Genomic DNA, 20,813 nt, shown 5'->3' with positions numbered 1-20,813 from the left:
ATGGTTTTTATTTTTCTTCTGCTCTGTTACCAGTATATAGTGATATCCTTTACAGCAGTGATGGCGAACCTTTTTGAGACCGAGTGCCTAAACTGCAACCCAAAACCAAATAAATTATCACGGAGTGCCAACACGGCAATTTAACCTTAAAACTCTGTGGGTCCACAATTGCGGACCCACAAATTACAGTCATGTGACTGGGGCTTTACAGATCTTGTACTGAAAGGTAAAGGTCTCTGCATTCTGTACTTTTAAACAATTAATTTTCACTATTTACATCGCACAGGATCTGTTTTATAGTTTACCGTGCAATGTTATTACATCCTGTACTAATTTCACGTCTGCTATAAAACAAATACTTTGTGATATACATAGTGAGGGGACCCCACACAGTACAATCTGCCCCTCAGTGGCCCCCCACACAGTACAATCTGCCCCTCAGTGGCCCCCACACAGCAGTAGCCCCCTCCCACACAGCATGAACTGGTCCACAGTAGCCCCCTCCCACACAACATGAACTGGTCCACAGTAGCCCCCTCCCACACAACATGAACTGGTCCACAGTAGCCCCCTCCCACACAACATGAAATGGTCCACAGTAGCCCCCTCCCACACAACATGAAATGGTCCACAGTAGCCCCCTCCCACAGAGCATGAAAGATCCACAGTAGCCCCCTCCTACACAACATGAAATGGTCCACAGTAGCCCCCTCCCGCAGAGCATGAAAGATCCACAGTAGCCCCCTCCTACACAACATGAAATGGTCCACAGTAGCCCCCTCCCACACAACATGAAATGGTCCACAGTAGCCCCCTCCCACACAGCATGAAATGGTCCAGAGTAGCCCCCTCCCACACAACATGAACTGGTCCACAGTAGCCCCCTCCCACAGAGCATGAAAGATCCACAGTAGCAGCATAAAATGGTCCACAGTAGCCCCCTACCCGCACAGCATGAAAGTCTACAGTAGCCCCCCTCCCACACAACATGAAAGGTCCACAGTAGCCCCCTCCCATACAGCATAAAATGGTCCACAGTAGCCCCTTACCCACACAGCATGAAAGTCTACAGTAGCCCCCTCCTACACAACATGAAATGTCTACCGTTGCCCCCCTCCCCTGACAGTGCAAACAAACACAATATAGTTACCTGAAGAGCTGCCAGGTGTTCTCTCTTCTGTTCACTGCGCGCGCTGATGACTTACGTCATCACGCCCGCGCTTGTTCAGAGGTCACACTCTGTAGTCAGTGTAGGCCGCGTAGTACGCGTGGCCTACACTGAGCTACACTGACAGCTTTCAGCTGGATGCGCATTTGCACAACCAGCTGAAGGCAGCGATCGCTCACTAACGGGGAATCCTGCATCGGATTCGCCGTTAGTGAGCGATCAGGGCGACAGCACGCGTGCCAGCAGAGGGGGCTCTGCGTGCCCTCTCTGGCACGCGTGCCATAGGTTCGCCATCACTGCTTTACAGCATGGTAAATATATCACTATATAACGCAAAAACCTGATTTTAAGTAACCATCCTGCACGTCAGTAATAGGTGTATTGAGCAAAATGGGCAATGGATTTGTTTCCTGCTCTTGGGCACCATTTGGTTTTAGTATAGATCCCCATTACCTTCCATATACTTTCTGCAGGTAGTATATGGCGGTTGATTGTATTATTATTTAAGGCTAACATGCAGAGAAGGAACCTGATAGGGGTCACATCATTCCTGTCCCTCTGTCATAGTAACATCTTGATTTTGGAATAGGGATTTTCATCCACGATCATCTGTTGCTGCTGCAGGAGATTAAGTCTAATCTTGGTCTTCAGACTTCACAAGCCTCGGCCATGTAAAACTCCTCCGTGTTTACTGCTGTTAGTTATTAATTTATATAGCTCCTATAACGAGGGGAAATGTACATGTATATCCTGTTAGATATAGTATTCAGTGAAATATCACAGGTCAGTTATATTGTAAGGTTTATGTGCTGTAATAAAAATCCAGAGAATTTGTAGGGGAACTTTCATCACCCCCACCATCTTCAGTTTTTCGTGTCTAATAGAGATGAGCGAGTACTGTTGGGATCAGCCGATCCGAACAGCACGCTCGCATAGAAATGAATGGACGTAGCCGGCACGCGGGGGGTTAAGCGGCCGGCCGCCGTCAAAGCGGAAGTACCAGGTGCTTCCATTCATTTCTATGGAGCGTGCTGTTCGGATCGGCTGATCCAAACAGTACTTGCTCATCTCTAGTGTCTAATACAGAGTATGTCGGGTATTTAAATATGGGGAGTGATCAGGAGCTGAGTAGCCACAATAGATGCCGGGTCTCTTATATAATATACAGAAGAGACCCAGCGGCAATGCCCACAATTATTGCCTACACTGATCACGGACATTAACCTACCTAAAGCCTCATTCAAACATGATGGAGGTTCCAGCAGTGCCATTTTGGGGTGGATCACCAACCCCGCAGAATTAGAAGGCTCCCAGGGTGGTCTTGTAAAGACTTCTATTGCTGGCTGCACCAGGCAGCCTGTAATATAAGTATAGGAATATCACTATACATTGCAATGCATGTATTGTATTAGTGATCAGATCCCTAAGTACTCCTAATTCAAATCCCCCCTCCTTTCCCTAGAAAACATAAAAAAAAGTAAATCAATGAGGTACTAAACATACACATTAGGTATTGCTGTGCCTGAAAATACATGCTCTACAAAATTAGGAAAATATTTTTCCATATGGTGATTGTCGTAGTGGGAAAAAAATTTAAAAGATCCGAACCACAGTTTCTTCGCTATTTGGCCTTTCATAAAAATTTGGAAAAAAAACAAACAATCAAAACAATAAGCATTCTCCAATATGGTATAAATAAAAAGTACATCTGGTCTTGCAAAAAAAGACGCCTTATGCAGTAACGTGTGCCAGAATATATATAATATATATATATATATTATTTTTTATTTATTTATTTTTTTGCAAAGTTTTGGATTTTGGATTTTTTTAGGGGTTAATTTACAAAAAAAAAAAAAACTACATACATGTAGTATTGTCTTAATTATAATGGCTGCATCATGCTGAGAAAATGAAACCTGTAACAAAGTTGCGCAAATGCTGGTTTTCACCAATTTCACCCCATTAAGAATTTTTTTTCCAACTTCCCAGTACATTGTATGGAATATTAAATGATACCATTATCGCTGGGTTCACACCAGCGTCTGGACTCCGTTATCAGGTTTCTATCTTCTGCATGCAGAAGACGAAATCCTGTCATGCTGAGTCCGGCCGTGAGCGCCGGTGAGCGTTTTGAGCTCTCCGCGGCGAAACCGTTTTTTTGTTTTGTTTTTTTTTAAACCGGACACCGAGTACTGCATGTCCGACTCTGTGTCCGGTTTAAAAAAAACAAAAACGGTTTCGCCGCAGAAAGCACAAAACGCTCACCAGGCTCACGGCCGGACACTTTTCAAACCCATTCATATGAATGGGATTGAAACATGACTGTAGGTTTCTGTCTCCTGTCCTGTTTTGTGCAGGAAACGGAAACCTGCAGAACAGAGTCCTGGGCGCAGATGTGAATGAGCCCTTAGAAGTACAATCTGTCCTGCAAAAAATAAGATCTCATACGGCTCTTAGAACAGAGAAATAAAAAGGCGGGGATTAAAAAATGAAAATTGACAGGAAGGGGTGAAATGGGTTGTCTGGCTCCTCCCCTTTACCCTCACAACTTAGCTCATATTTTAGTGTACTTTTTTTTTTTTTTGAAGTGAAGAGGTTTCTGAACAATACATTGAAATTGCTAGCATGGAAACTGGGTCGAAAGACTGCTGGAAGGTGAGGAAGATGTCATTTTTCTTGAAAGAGCACTTTTTTTTTTACCACCTCCATGATCTCCAGAATGGCGGACTATAAATATGTAAACAACACAACCGTGTACATGATAGGGAGGCAGTATGACCCTGTAATTATTTGTCCTTCTCCCTTACAAGTGATAAGGAAGTGAGTCCCAATCCCGGAATGAAAAGATTGTGATGGTGTGAACCAACAACTGCAGGGACTCCTTTGTTTAACACTAGAAGTCCCAGAGAGGGGTCATTTAACGAAATGTCTGGGACTTCTAGTGTTAATGTACTGTATACCTCTGGATAACATATACTCATTGCATTTTTATATATTTTTTTTGGACCTTGTGGTTTTCTTTTTATATAAAAATAAAAATTGTAAAAAACAAACGTGCAGATAAATTCTGCATTCACGGCCAATTCTAGAACTATGGATGGTCATAAGTGCCAAATTTGGGAGGATGAGTTACTAACATTATTACGTGGCATTAGCCACTTTTACAGGCTTAGTAGTTGCTGATCGCATAAAAGTTGCAAGATTTACCGGGACACGATCGGGGTAGGTAGTCAGCTGCCTAGGGCACCAATAAGAAGGTACAACTTTTTGGATTAGCCTTGATGTATTCTGTCCCTGCTGCTGACTCAAACTAGCAATGAAAGATCTCAAAGCTCCATTATCCATAAAATCCAATAAAAAATCTCTTGTGACCTAGTTACCTACAATATAATCAGCGCCATGCACGTTCCATTTCCAAGGGTAACAGATGTATTAATACAACATGTTGCAAAGCTACAGCCGTACACCTCTCCATTTGTCATGTATTTACAGTGAAATAACCCTTTAAAAATTAGTCTCAAGATGCATAGCTGAGATTAAATCCCACGACCTCTACAAAATAAGACCAGATTTCGTATTGTATTGAAGTTTTTTTTTTTGTTTTTTTTTAATGGCGTGTGTAGGATTAAGGAGATTAAATGTCGACATCCCTCTTTTTCATGCTGGAGTATGTTGGGGAATGTAGTGTGTGGGTGGTAAGCCCTGCGCTGAGCTTATGTAGTTCCACAGAGGGAGAAGAACTGGGACGATGATGTTTCGGTGACCTGACAATCAGATTTCTTGATTTGGTTACTTCGTTGCAATTAGGAATTCCTAGTACAGAGGATGTATTCTTGTGGATGTGCTAGAGGAAAAAGCCTGGAGAGTTGTCATTTGCTTTAGGCTGGATAAAAGGGATTTTCAGCCTTGGGTATGTGCTTGTTACATTCTCCCGGGAATGCTTGTGTCAGGGGAAAGTAACTTACAAAGATAAAGAAATGAAGATTTTCTGAGGCCCTGGAGGACTAGAACACTCCTGTGCTCTGGAAGAAATGGTCCTCATTATTAAATTACTTCTTCTTTCAAGTTTGTGGCCAGGGGCAGTTCTCAACGGGTTCCATCCGCAAAGACAGAAAGACCATCATCATCATCAGCACCATAATCACGAGAAAGATGAGATTCACCCAGTGCCCATGAGAGACAGCAGGAAAAATACAAGGTAAGAAGACCAATCTATCCTGTGTTACTTGTTACATGAACATTATGTATTGTTAGATCAATCTAGAAACTGAAATTTATATATTGTTAGATCAATCTAGAAATTGAAATTTATTTATTGTCAGATCAATCTAGAAATTGAAATTTATGTATCGTTAGGTCAATTTAGAAATTAAAATTTATGTATTGTTAGAGCAATCTAGAAATTGAAATTTATATATTGTTAGATCAATTTAGAAATTAAAATTTATGTATTGTTAGAGCAATCTAGAAATTGAAATTTATATATTGTTAGATCAATTTAGAAATTAAAATGTATGTATTGTTAGATCAATCTAGAAATTGAAATTTATGTATTGTCAGATCAATCTAGAAATTGAAATTTATGTATTGTTAGATCAATTTAGAAATTAAAATTTATGTATTGTTAGATCAATCTAGAAATTGAAATTTTCTCAAATGTATTTGTGCACCTTGTTTCTAAGAATATAATAGAAGTAAAAAGTACTAAACAAGTTGCTTTATTTTAAGATTTATAAATTCCAAGTTATAACAGCTCTAGGGATGCAAGTTATAACAGCTATAAGGTTACAAGTGACATATACATGTCATACTTGATATACAGATTTTAATGTAGATTTTCTCATGCTCAACAAACTTTGTAGCTATCTGATTTACACTAATGATACATACGGTAAACTGTTTAATAATAGGGCATAGAGAGGGTAAGAACGTACAGTATGTGTATGTATGTATCCAAGTATACTGTGTATTAGAGTCAGCAAAGTATTACAGAGCATCGGAGTATTTTGATCTATCACGAAACACAATCCTCCTTTAACCAGGACCAGTCCCTTCTCCTAAAATGTATATTTTGGCATAAAAAAATTATATGGTCTATAATATTTTGGGGCATTTTTTAAATAACTTTATGAATACATTGACAGTTGGGGTATACACTGTATAAATTGGGACATATCTTCCAACTTTCAGAAACAGGGACAGTTTTTGAGGCAGCTTTAGATTTGTTAAGCCACGCCTCCTCCCTGCAGTCTCTTTGTACCCCATACAGTAACCCCAATAGTGGCTTTCTTTGTATTACATACAGTGATGAAGCCTACACAATAGGTGCCCTAATTAGTGCCCCCACACACCCCATTAGTGCCTTCAGACAGTATGATACTCCTATATTGCCCCCACACAGTATAATTCCCCCAGTGCACACCCACACAGAAAAATGCCTCATTAGTGCCCTTACCTAGTAATGCCCCCATAGTGCCCCCACACAGTATAATGCCCCTATAGTGCCCCCATACAGTATTATGCTCCCCTTAGTGTCCTTCCACACAGTATAATACCCTGTTAGTGCCCTTACATGGTATATTGCCCCTAGATAGCCCCACATAGTATAATGCCCCCTTACTTCTCACACAGTATAATGCCCTTTTAGTTGCTGGCCTCTACATGGCAGAATGCAGTACATAGTATAATGCCCCCTTATGCCATTTTAGAAAAAAAAAACCTCAGGCCATTCCCATGGAGTAGCAGGAGAAATATAGTCTCCCTACTTTTCTAATGTGTTTAACTTTATCTTTGCCCTGAGGATGCTGATAGAGTTGAATCTGGGACAGTCCACAAGACAGCACCCAAAATCCAGGACTGTCTTTTTCAATCCAAGACAGGTGGAAGGTATAAAGTGTATGTGTGTTTGAGGGTCCCTACATAGTCTAATGCTGTCCAATTCACTTCCCTTGATGAGAGGAATGGTTACACCCAGTTGTTCATATAGTCATACATTTCTAGGAGGAACAGACTTCTAGAAAACGCCCAGTTGGTAAAGCACTGTCATTGAGACAAACCTTAAAGATACCTGCATTTTCCCATCTTTGGAACACCCAAGAGGAAATTTATTAACTTTGCTCATAGAAAAGTTTGCAAATTTTGGCTCATGCCAGTTTTGCCCAAAAATATGAGACTTTTTGGATTTTTTTTTACATAGGGGCTCACAATGTACATTTTCCCCTATCAGTATGTCTTTGGAGTATGGGATGGAAATCCATGCAAACAAGGGGAGACTTTTTGGAATTTAGCAATACTCTGATGTCTAGTAGGCAGGACTTAGCTGGAGGACCACTCACAGTCCAGCGGATTTACTATAAAGTATGGTAGAAATTAGCATAAATTATAGAGGAACTCTATCCCAGCTCATATCTGCCATTCATTTCAACCTATGGTGCACAGATAAAATTCAAGTTCAGTTGAATACTGATGTATAAAACACTGGTCTTAGTAAATCTCCCCTCCTTCCACCCATACATCATACGCTCATGCCCTACCTTTGGGTCAATTGGCTTCCATCCATTGTGAAATCTGCTCGATCGCCGAGCGGGATCCAGTCTTTCCCGATCCCGATCGCTCAACCCTAAATGCAATAAGTCATAGGTGGGTTGAGCTGATCTTGAGATTTTAGGATCGTTTTTAAAATCCGATTTTCGATCATTTTCCAGCCGATCCCGATCGTGAAATTTGCTCAATCGCTGATCGGGATCCGATCTTTCCCGATACAGATCGCTCAACCCTATTCATTACTATTGAGTCTGGTCTATGATTAGCTTCAACTGTAACATAGCAAATCTTCTATAGACTGCAATGTAGTTATATAGAAGTCTATGGGACTTGCAATTAAACAATTGCAGGTTAAAAAGGTTAAAGCTCCCCTGGGGGACTATGAAAATAGTAAAAAAAAAAAAAAAGAAAACTCAGTAGCTCATCCTTGTCCTATAAACGTTCTTGATCTCATTAATCCAATTTAAAGTGTATCTCTGGTACTATATGGACATTATTTTACTCATTCTCCACTGCCTTCAGTTATACGTCTAGATTAGTGTTGTTAGTTACAGATTTAACCAGACTAATCGCTCAATGGACGTGAAAACTGCATGTCTTTGCCAGAAATGTGCTTAGGCCATTTGTCACTTCCCTCCCTCCACTCCTATTGGCAGATCATACAAAGTGCATTACTTAGCAGGCAATAGCAAAAAGCAGAGGCAGCAACATATCAGACAGTAGGAAGTAGTAGAAAATCTGAAATCCATCTGCCACTGGAAGGTGGATGTCCCTACATTGCTCCTGCTGTATCAGAATACAGCTACTCCCTGGGAATAGGGTGAGGTATAGTTTAGATTTTTAATGAAATGGCATAACGGGGGAATTATACTATGTGGATGCCAGTCAGGGCCAGCTCCAGGTTTTTATGGGCCCTTGGGCGAAAGAGCCTCAGTGGGCCCCCTTGTGGAGGAGGTGGGAGTCGGGACACTGCTCGCCTCTACGGGTGGACAAAGCAAGTGACGTCACGCAGGAGCGCAGCGTCACCTACGCCATACCTCCCAACTTTTGAAGAGTAGAAAGAGGGACGCGCTCTGCGTGCCGCTGCAAATTTGGCTCCGCCCAATTTTATGTTGACTCTACCCATTCTCATTCATTTTTCATGTGCTCCCACACAGTATAATCCTCCTACAGTCACCCGTAAATTATATGCCCCCGCCTCCATCTCTCCCCCAGTTTCATATACACCCTTCCTCTGCTCCCAGTTTCATGTCCCCCCTCCATCTCTGTCCCCAGTTTCATGCCCTCATCTGCCCCAGTGTTATGCCATTCTCCCCCCCTTCATCTTCCCCAGTGTCATGCCGTTCTCCCCCTTCTCTTCATTTGCCCGCAGTTTTATGGGCCCCCTACATTATGTTCCACCTTAACGTTTAACACAAAACAAACACACTCACCTTCCAACGCTACCCCGCCGCTCTCTCCGCTCTCAATCCACTCACATAGTTATAGGCCCAATGTGAGGTCATCACATCGCGCCTAAAAATGCAGAAGCCGGACCGCAGCGTTAAAGCAGGAGCTGAGCTGTGACAGCTCCTGCTTTAATCGCATATGTGTTCAGCTCATCGGCGTCCAACACACAAAAAGATTTATCCCATATATAACTTTTTTTTGTCTTAGGATCAAGTTCTGGTCACGTGTATCAGAGTCTTCTTGTGCGATTTTTCAGCTAGTGGCTTCACATCATGAACTAAAACTGATTCATCCTATTTCCAAGTTCAGCCAAAAAATTGTGCTTGGGGAAAGGTTGTGATATAATAATAAAAGAAGAATTACTTGCCCTGCTTATTCACGCAAAGCCACATTGCCACTGCACCAGTTCTCCCCACCAGTCTTGGTTTTCTTGGCTACAGTGGTTAAGGAGGTCCTTTCACCACCTCCAACAAGTCTAGTTCTTTACATCAGTTAATAGCTGTTGTTCTATTGATTCCAGCACAGTTGGAATTTTTTCCCTAGCCCCCACCATTCCTGAGCATTCACTACAGTTAGTTTTGGTGCCTGATATACTATTTAGACTCTGTACTGTCAGGAGGGCGGTGTCAGGCAGGAGCAGACAAGGAGTGATATTCTGAGCTCTGACAATGGCTGCGTCTGATTGGAGCTCTGAATCACGCTCCCTGCCTGACCCCGCCCTTCTGACATTACAGAGCTTAAATAGCACATCAGGGATCAAAACTAACTGAGCTTGTTGCTCGGGAACTAGAGAGAAAATTTGCACTATGCTGGAATCAGTGGAGCAGGACCTATTGACAGGTTCTATGTGATTGAATTGGTGAATGTGGTGAAAGGTCCTCTTTAAACAGTAGGTTTCGCCTCCTCCACCACAAGCAACCCATTGTATCTTTCACTTGACCACTGATTCCAGCACAGTTGTAAGTTTCTTTTCTTTTCCCACTGTTCCTGAGCAATTAGTGCCGCACCCAATATGATAATTAGCCTTCTACTGTCAGGTGGGTGGCCTTTGGCTGGCACAAATAGCCTGGAACCGCCTATCTGACAGTAGAAAATCTTATTAGCATGCTGGTTTCTAAAATTCAGGATGGATTCACATCTGCTTTGGCGACTCTGCCTTTGATTCTGCTCAAAATCAGGGGATAAAAAAATTCTATAAGTAGGACTCTTCTCTCGGCTGGTTTTATACTGAAACCAGGTGGAAACTCTGCAGTTCCCATGTGGAACTGAACGATGGAGACCCAAATACTAGTGCAGACCTAGCGTAACTGAAATGATTTCTCAGGAATGGTGGGGGCTAGAAAAAAATTCCAACAGTGCTGGAATCCGTGGAGTGGTACCTATGTAAGGTTGCAAAGGATCAGTAGAGGTGGTGATAGGTCCTCATTCAATACTGGTATACTACCTGGATTGGCTCAGATACATTAATATGTATCTGAGCCTATGATACTTCATTAACTTTTGGAAAGGTTTACTTGTTACTTATCTAAAATTGTCCCCTGCTGCAAAACAAGCAGTCGGCAGACGCATACAGAAGACACATCCCAGACAGATGGTGCTGGGAAGACTAGGGGACTTTCAGAAAAGAATCCACAGTGAATATGTTATTAACCTACAATTTCCCCTGGTCTCAGCGAGCAGATGCCCCCGCCTCTACAAAGCTATTTGTCCGTGTTCTCTTCCAAAGAAGATTTTCAAGCATTAACCAAAAGTACATGAGAGAGATTACTCTCCGGGGCCATTTACTCAATAAACGAGAGGCTGTTTCCCAATAAAAATGTATCCATCTTGTCAACGAAATTAGATATTTTACTAATGACTAAGTATCACTAATAGGCGAATTCACAATATTAGACATGCACATTGAATGTTGTTTTTATTGTGTAAAACAAAAAAAATTGCCTTATTACATTGGTTTTAGGCCTCATGCACACAGAGGGGCCTGCACGGAGGCACATGCAGTCTGTGTTTGTAATTTTTATTATGGGAAAATAAATTTTGCCTTGTTGGATCCCTTATTACAGAAATATTCATTGCTTCTGGATGTGAATACATGGTTCTGGTGAAGTGCAGAGGCTCCACATGATGGCACATGGAGTGCGGACATATAACACTCTTAGTATATAACTTACCATAATGTAGCATATCTATTTCCTCCTTGATAATGTAAGTGCCACAGGCTGAGCAGGTGAAGATGGTGGTGGTAGTAGTAGTTGCAGTGTACCCAGTGTCTGGTGTCCCTCAAGTCTACTGATTTCTTTAGCCCGGCCTATACAGAGATATTATCAACACTGTCCCATATAGAACTATAGTTTCCTATCAGTAAGTCTTTGAAAGAGGAAACCAGAGTACCCAAGGAGAACAAACATACTCCATACACATACCTCCCAAGTGTCCCGCATTTAGCGGGACTTTCACGATTGTAAGCTCCTATCCCGCGGTCCCACACAGCTCCCCCCATGTCCCGCTCTGCACTGAGATAGTTTACTTATTAACATGCTTTCCCCCATCATCCCCTGGCTCTTATAACAGATATGAGGTTGTAACTGGGATAAGAGCCGCGGGTTATCAGGAGAAAGCTTATACTAGTGTAACCTGATCTTGTGTGACATCAGACGTCACGTGACTAGGTAGGCGTGTCTTAGTATCCCGTGCAATGCTTGGAAGAGAAGGACAGATGTGTCGTCTAAGGTACTGAGAGGGGAGGGAGGATGTGAGATGCAGGGTGGAGAGTGTGAATGTGTGTGTGTGTGTATGTTAATACAACTCTGGATATGATTAGTATAAGATAAATTAATGCTGCTCTACATGTGACTAGTGTGAGATATGTAAATGCTGCTCTGGATGTGACTAATGAATGACATGTGAATCCAGCTCTGTATGAGACTAGGGTAAGACATGTCAAGGGAATTCCACTATGGATATGACTAGTGCAGGGCCTGTGAATACAACTCTGGATGTGACTAGTGTAAGACATGTATATGCTGCTTTGGATATGACTAGTGTATGACATGTGAATCCAGCTCTGGATGTGACGAGTATAAGACATGTATATGCTGCTTTGGATATGACTAGTGTATGACATGTGAATCCAGCTCTGGATGTGACGAGTATAAGACATGTATATGCTGCTTTGGATGTGACTAGCAGAGTATTGTGTGTGTGTGTGTGTGTGTGTGAACAGTAACCTGGGGCAGAGATGGAAGGGGAATGTTATACTGAGGAAAGAGATGAGGGGGACAGGAAACTGGGGGCAGATGGAGGGGGGGGGCAGATAAATGTGGATATGAAATTGGGGGAGAGATGGAGGGGTAGAGAAAACCGGGGGATTAATGGAGGAGGGACATGAAACTGGGGGTAGATGAAGGGAGGCACTTAAACTGGGGACAACTAGAGGGGGCATTAAACCGTGGAGGTAGCTGGAGGGGACCTGTCTACCTCTAGTTGTCCCCAGTTTAATGTCACCGTCCAGCTACCCCTACGGTTTAATGTCTGCTTCTAGCTGCCCAAGTTTAATGTCCTCCTCTAGTTGCCCCCAGTTTAATGTCCCACTTCAACTGCCATTAATTTATTGCCCCCTCCAACTACCCCTACTGTTAATGTCCCCCTCCAGCTGCCCCAGTTTCATGTCCCCTCTAGTTTCCCCTAGGTTAAACTGGGGCACCAGGAGAGGGACATGTTATAGAGCAGGAAGAGCCGAGCAGATGATATATAGTGTTATGGGAACAGATTCATCTTGTAGTTTATTAATACAATCCAGGTAGAGAAGAAAGCAGCAAACACATAAGCTATATGTGCAGCAGTCATGTGATTCTCCACTAGAGCATATGTAACCAACAGCAAACACAATGAAGTCCACCAGCATGGAGCTGGAAATATGGAGCTTGTTTTGTATAAAAGACCACACGGGGGTCAATTAGATAAAAGATCTTTGCTCTTTTTTTTGCATAGAACCAGTCGTCTAGATATGAGAGTGAACCTATCAGTGACAGAACCTCCATCTATTACTGTACATACAGAGATAGCTGTCAAATACTGATAGGACCACCCCCATGACTAGATGGCTATACATAGAGAGATAACTGTCAGTCACTGATAAGACCGCCCCCATGACTAGATGGCTGTACATACTAAGATACAGTCCTGTGAAAAAGTTTGGGCACCCCTACTAATCTTAATCATTTTTAGGTGTAAATATTTTGGTGTTTGCAGCAGCCATTTCAGTCTGATATATCTAATAACTGAAGGACACAGTAATATTTCACGATTGAAATGAGGTTTATTGTACTAACAGAAAATGTGCAATATGCATTAAACCAAAATTTGACCGATGCAAAAGTATGGGCACCTCAACAGAAAAGTGACATTAATATTTAGTAGATCCTCCTTTAGCCTCTAGTCCCACGGTAGGGAACCTTCGGCTCTCCAGCTGCTGTGAAACTACAACTCCCAGAATGCTCCATTCACTTCCATGGGAGTTCCAAGAACAGCAGAGCAAGTATGCATGCTGGGAGTTGTAGTTTTGCAACAGCTGGAGAGCCGTACGTTCCCTACCCCTGCTCTAGTCGCTTCCTGTAGCTTTTAACCAGTTCCTGGATCCTGGATGAAGGGATTTTGGACCATTCCTCTTTACAAAACAATTCAAGTTCAGTTAAGTTTGATGGTCTATGGACGAGTACTGCGAGCAGAGGGAGGGGGCGTTCCTCCCGGCTCTATGTACAGTGCGATTGGCTGTGCTGTGAAGAAGGACGTCTGACTGACTGTCAGAAACGCACTTCTGACCATAGAAGAGCTACGGTACCGGGACCGTAAGCTCTTCACACTGGGCCCACATCGGGAAAACCGACAGTGCGCTGAACTCAGCGCACTGTCAGCTTTCCGGCAGTATATAGAACTGCCTATGGGCAAAATGGTGAAAGGTCCTCTTTAAACATTGAGGTGGAATGAAGGGGCTCATGACACTGTGGGCAGACGAAGGGAGGGGGGAGAACGGCATGACACTGGGGCAGAAATGGAGGGACATGAATCTGGGGGAAGAGATGGGGGGACATGAATCTGGGGGAAGAGATGGGGGGACAAATCTGGGGGAAGAGATGGAGGGGACATGAATCTGGGGGCAGAGATGGGGGGACATGAATCTGGGGGCAGAGATGGGGGGACATGAATCTGGGGGCAGAGATGGAGAGGACATGAATCTGGGGGCAGAGATGGAGGGGACATGAATCTGGGGGCAGAGATGGAGGGGACATGAATCTGGGGGCAGAGATGGGGGGACATGAATCTGGGGGCAGAGATGGAGGGGACATGAATCTGGGGGCAGAGATGGAGGGGACATGAATCTGGGGGCAGAGATGGAGAGGACATGAGTCTGGGGGCAGAGATGGAGGGGACATGAATCTGGGGGCAGAGATGGAGAGGACATGAATCTGGGGGCAGAGATGGGGGACATGACTCTGGGGGCAGAGATGGGGGGGACATGAATCTGGGGGCAGAGATGTGAGGACATGAATCTGGGGGAAGAGATGGAGGGGACATGAATCTGGGGGCAGAGATGGGGGGACATGAATCTGGGGGCAGAGATGGGGGGACATGAATCTGGGGGCAGAGATGGGGGGACATGAATCTGGGGGCAGAGATGGGGGGACATGAATCTGGGGGCAGAGATGGAGGGACATGAATCTGGGGGCAGATGAAGGGTGTATATGTAACTGGGGGAAAGATGGAGGGGGGACATATAGTTTACGGCTGACTGTAGGAGGATTATACAGTGTGGGGGCACATGAAAAATGAATGGGCGGAGTCAACATAAAAGTGGGTGGAGCTAAATTTGCCGCGGTGCGGCCTGCTGACTGGCTGGGATCTTGCTCTGCAGCCCACATGCTGAGTTGAGTTTGAGACCCCTGCATTACACTGTGCCCATTTATTTGTCATAGACTTGTCAGCATAAAGCAGGTCAGGACCAGTCCTCCAAAGTAAGACATACTCTTTGTAACCACTCTGGCTAAGAGACAGGGACCCTGTACAGAGTATTATATATATGTTTTCTAATTCTGCAGTAAAATGAGGAGAATCGACAGCACTAAAGTCCGGCAGGTCAAATCTGAACAGCTTTTACGTATAGACGACCATGATTTTGCCATGAGACCTGGATTTGGAGGTAAGACAAGGTTTAAATATTGTGTATATAGAATCATCAAATGCAAAGGGACAAGCTATGACCATCAGACACTGATATCCCATTGTAAGGGTATGTCCACACAGGTCATAGAATTCATAGATCTATGATATGTTTGTATTATGCAACAGCAAATCCCATAAAGGCAATGGGTCTAATGATCCAAAATAGCAGCATCAAAGGGATTTATGATGTTGTAAATTCTGGTTATTGGCCCACAGTTGGTACGGTGCATATGGCTGTAGCATGGTCTGCACCATATGGGTGAAACATAGCCAGGAGAAGATTTGGCCATAATGTAATTCCCCAATTATGTGGGGTCTCAGAGATCAAGGGAACCCTGGAGCGGTGGACTGCCTTATGGCTTGTTTGCCTGTTTTTAAAAGAAGTCTACCACTTTCCCCAAGTATACTCAACTTCCTGCACCGTGTTACAGAGTCATTACAGTGATAAACATCATATTTCAGTAGATATGGAGAAAAATAACTTTGACGTCTTATGCAAATGAGGCAGTTGGTGCAATGGGGGTCGGCCTTTGGCTCCCTGGAGCACTGCTCTTTCCACTCAGAAGCCCACCATGTGCAGTGGGAGTTAATCCACCAATGCTATCACATCACCCATCCTACTTAAAGGGGTTGTCCCACGTCGCATACTCCCTAGTCTTCGCTGCAGTAAATTCTTCTGTCTTCCGCCTTTGTTGCGTCATTGGTGGGCGGGGTCACATATGCAAAGCCAGCGGCGAGAAGTCGTCGCTTCTATGCCGCTGGCCCTGCGTGTGCGCTGCCGATGCACTAGGTATCGGACGTACAGCCTTCACAATGTAATACAGACCCGGCATCCGCTGTAATAGAGAGGCGGATGCCGTGGAGTGTAGACGCCGGCACAGGTGAAGCCAGCAGCGGCAGGACCAATGCTGCTATTCCGCTCCTCCGCCCCTCCCCCCTCCCCTCCGGAATAGCAGCATCGCTCCTGCCGCTGCTGGCGTCACCTGTGCCGGCGTCTACACTCCCCAGCATCCGCCTCTCTATTACAGCGGATGCCGGGTCTGTATTGGCGGCCCCTTCCCTCCCCCCAAAGTGTAAACTACCCCCCCTCCAGGCTCGCTCCGGTGCACTTAGCCCCTCCCCCCCCCCCCTGAGAGCAGCAGATACATCACTTGACTTATGACCAGATAAGTCAAGGGATGTGTCCAAAAAAATGAATAAAGTAAGATAGTGGACAAACAAAGCAGTTTTGCTGAAGCAATGTATTTAGGAAAAGTCTTACATTCACATTAACCAGCAGTATAGATAGGATCCTTGTGATGGGACAACCCCTTTAATCAGCAAGAGCAGTGCTCGCAGTACTGAAGGCCCGCCCCCAGTGCACCAACTGCCTCATTTGCATAAGACTTCAAAGTTATTTTTCTCCAAATCTACTAAACTGACAACCATAACCAAGGTCTGTTGTTTATCACTGTGATGTGCTCTATGATGAGGTGGTAACAGTTCAATGTGCTTGGGCAAAAATCTGCAGTATTTTATATTAGCAATAAACAAGTCTCATTCACATCATGCGAAAAAATCAGCAATGTTAATTTATACTGTGGATTCTCACCGCAGATTTACCCTTTGTAATCTATAGGGTGAAATCTGTGACAAATCTGCAGCAATTATTCCTGAAATCTGCAACAAAAACATCAAATATTTTGAACAATGGATTGTTCATGGTGAAAAATTCTTTAAACATAAGACTAGGCTTGAGCTGATCTTGAGATTTCAAGATCGATTTTAAAATCCGATCTCCGATCATTTTCCAGCCGATCTCGATCCTGATCGCGATCGTGAAATTTGCTCGATCGCCGATCGGAATCCGATCCTTTCCGAACCCGATCCTCAACCCTAGTCAATGCTTCTCTACTAGGGTTGAGGATCGGGATTCGGAAAAGGACCTCCGGATCTCGATCCGGCTGATCGAGCAAATTCACGATTCGCGATCAGGATCGACGATCGGCTGAAATTTACTCGATCGCCGATTGAAATCCGAACTTTTCCGATCCCGATCGCTCAACCCTACATAAGACCCTTCTGAGTGTACCTGCAGTTTGTAATTATTATACCCCAATGTCACCAAAATTCATCCTGGAGTAATATATACTGTTTTTTTTTCTTTTGAAGGTTCAGCAATTCCTGTCGGTATTGATGTACAGATAGAAAGTATAGATAGTATCTCAGAGGTTGATATGGTGAGTTTCAAATAACAGATATCTTCTACTTTTCTTTGGTACATTAACCCCTTCCCGCCCATGACATTTTTTGATTTTCGCTTTTCGTTTTTGTCTCCCCTCCTTCTAAACCCCATAACTTTTTTATTTCTCCGCTCCCAGAGCCATATGATGTCTTAATCTTTGCGGGACAAATTTTTCTTCATGATGCCGCCATTATTTATTCTGTATAATGTACTGGGAAGCTGGAAAAAAAATCAGAATGGGGTGGATTTGAAGAAAAAATACATTTCTGTGACTTTCTTACGGGCTTCGGTTTTACGGCGTTCACTGTGCAGCCAAAATGCCATGGCCCCTGTATTCTGTGTTTCGGTGTGATTCCGGGGATACCAAATTTATATGGTTTTATTTACATTTTAACCCCTTAAAAAAAATCCAAAACTGTGTTAAAAGTTTTCTTTTTTTTCTAAAAGTCGCCATATTCTGACAGTCGTAACTCCTTTTTTACGTCCGTGTATGGGGATGCATAGGGCGTCTTTTTTTGCGGGGCCAGGTGTACTTTTTAGTTCTACCATTTTCGGGAAATGTTATTGCTTTGATCACTTTTTATTCAAATTTTTATCAGAATCAAAACTGTGAAAAAACGGCGGTTTGGCACTTTTGTCTATTTTTCCCGCTACGGCGTTTACTGTACAGGAAAAATATTATTAAAGATTTGTAGAGCGGGCGATTTCGGACACGGGGATACCTAACATGTATGTGTTTCACAGTATTTAACTACTTTTATATATGTTCTAGGGAAAGGGGGGTGATTTGAATTTTTAATACTTTTTTAAAAAAATTATATTTATTTAAATTATTTTTTTTTGCATTTATTAGACCCCCTAGGGGTCTTGAACCCCTGGGGGTCTGATCACTAATGCAATGCATTACAATGCTAATGCATTGCAATGCATTGCAAAATACTGGCACTTCTATTTCAGGCTGCATAGACCAGCCTGCAATTGAAGTAATGTAATGACAAGCCGGGGAGCCTTCACAAGGCTCTCGGCCGTCATAGTAATGTGACGCTGGCCTCAGAGCTTACTCCGGGTGCCGGCGATCACAAAGAAAATAGCGGCGCCCATGCGCCGCCGGGAAAATGGCGCCTTCGGTGCCACTAACCACGGCGCCGGAGGAGTTAATGCCTCCAATCAGTCTGGGGACCGATCGGAGACATTAGCGCCAGTTGTCTACTGCATAAACCAGTAGACACCCAGCAGCTATGGCGGCCGCCCAGCTCCCGGGCGGTCGCCATAGTTACACACCCAGCATGTACTATTACGGCGGATGTTGGGAAAGGGTTAAATAATAAACAAATTTCTTAAAGAGGACCTTTCACCATTTTCACCAATTCATTTTCTGTTAATAGGCCCCGCATCACTGATTCCAGCACAGTTGGAATTTTCTCTCTAGCCCCCACCATTCACAAGCAACAAGTACAGTTAGTTTTGATGCCTGATGCGCTCTTTAAGCTCTCGAACGTCATGTGGGTGGTGTCAGGCAGGAAGTGTGATTCAGAGCTCCAATCAGAGGCAGCCAGTGTCAGATCTTTGAACCACACGCGTTGAGTGCTCCTGCCTGACAACGCCCTCCTGACAGTACAGAGACTAAATAGGATATCAGGCACCACAGCATTCACTGCTCAGGAATGGTGGGAGCTACAGATAAAATTCCATCTGTGCTGAAATCAGTGGAGTGGCACCTAATAAAGGGGCTCTATCAGCAAAACCTAAAAAAAAATGATCTACTTACGCAACGTGTACACTGGGCGGGCATTCAGGGTGCGATGTCTTCTTCATATACGCCTCCTCTTCCTCCGATGTCCTCGGGTCCCGTCCTCCTCTGGCGCTCACTAACTGACATCGATAAAAAAAAAATGGCCTGGGCGCCTGCGCAGTAGCTGTAGTAGAAGCCGCATGCTACTGTGCAAGCGCCCAGTCCATTTTTTTTTATCAATGTCAGTTCGCGAGCGTCGGAGGAGGACGGGACCCGAGGACATCGGAGGAAGAGGAGGCGTGGATGAAGAAGACGGCACTCCCTGAATGCCCGCCCAGCGTGCACAATGCATAAGTAGATCACTTTTTTATAGAGTATTATTTTAAAACTGGGGGTAGTTTAATATAACATTTACGGTGCCTGAATAGCCTTTTTAAAGGATATTCACGCATATGTGGGGCTCTATCAGCATGATTTTGCTGATAGAGCCCCTTTAAATTATGTAAAGAGCAGGACTTGTTTGAGTTGCTGAAAGGTCCTCTTTAAGGATGTTGCCTAAAAATAACATAAATGATAAGTCACGTATTGTCTTAAACATCTTTAAACATTAATTTCTTATTTCATTTTTGCAATACGCATTTTGTTCTCACAAAGTAATAAATCATTTATACAAATTGGTTTTTGCATTCAAACCATATCTATTAAAGAATAATATTACCTTTAATGGAGATATTTTTTAAAATTCATGTCCTACCCTTAGGGTAAGGCTTCACCTGGCGGGCTGCAGCAAAAAAGCGCTGCATTGCAGTTTTTCCCGTAGCGCTTTTTTTTTTTTTTGCTGTGGCCCACTACGTCGGGCCTTAGCCTTAAAGAGAGTTTGTGGTCCTTAATGCATTTTTGATACCGGTGAGCTTTCCACAGGATAGATCATCATTATCTGATCTGTGGGGGTCCATCCCCTGAAATTTTAATGTGACAATGATAGAAGCAGATAAGGTGGTACAGTTGCTTTTGGCCGACACACAGTAGAGTGAAGCCTCTCCTACATAGGAGCTTTGCAAGAAAGTCTTTGGATGCTGTTTGGTTAGCAAAGCAACTGTATCACGTTTTCCTGCTTTCATATGTAAACTTCTCTTAGGAGAGAGAACCTTGGGGCAACTCTGGTGAACTTTAAACTCTGAACTGTCCATTTTATTACAACAAATAAATAAAATACCAATAAATATAAATCCTCAAATTATCATCTCATTTGGTCTTTAAATTCTGTTGACACTTACGTCATGGTTTCTGTTCATAGCGAAAACAATGACACCGTGTTGGATCTGATGGAGAACCCTTTCAATCAGGGGTGAACCTAGTCTTTGTGCCGCCTGAGGCGGACGTCAGAAAGCCCCCCCCCCGAGGAGGGGTGGAGCCAAGCAGAGGGGGCGGGGCGTAGGGGCGGAGCTGAGCGGAGGGGGCGGAGCAGGCAGAGAGCA

The 20,813-nt window shown here is 43.7% G+C and overlaps 1 protein-coding gene across 1 annotated transcript in view; it reads left to right on the top strand.

Moving 5' to 3' along the window:
• The first annotated feature begins 4,840 nt into the window (after positions 1 to 4,840).
• Positions 4,841 to 20,813, top strand: part of GABRR3 (gamma-aminobutyric acid type A receptor subunit rho3) — a 35,949-nt gene continuing 19,976 nt past the window's right edge. The window contains exons 1-3 of the mRNA XM_075263567.1: positions 4,841 to 5,366; positions 15,256 to 15,356; positions 17,531 to 17,598. Of these exons, the coding sequence (XP_075119668.1) occupies positions 5,200 to 5,366; positions 15,256 to 15,356; positions 17,531 to 17,598 (336 nt within the window). The 5' untranslated portion in view covers positions 4,841 to 5,199. The remainder of the gene's footprint in view (positions 5,367 to 15,255; positions 15,357 to 17,530; positions 17,599 to 20,813) is intronic.

Source organism: Leptodactylus fuscus, chromosome 2 (assembly GCF_031893055.1).
Source record: "Leptodactylus fuscus isolate aLepFus1 chromosome 2, aLepFus1.hap2, whole genome shotgun sequence".
Lineage (NCBI taxonomy): Eukaryota > Metazoa > Chordata > Amphibia > Anura > Leptodactylidae > Leptodactylus > Leptodactylus fuscus.
The sequence above is the reverse complement of the archived record's forward strand: the minus strand, read 5'-3'. Positions and strand labels throughout refer to the sequence as shown.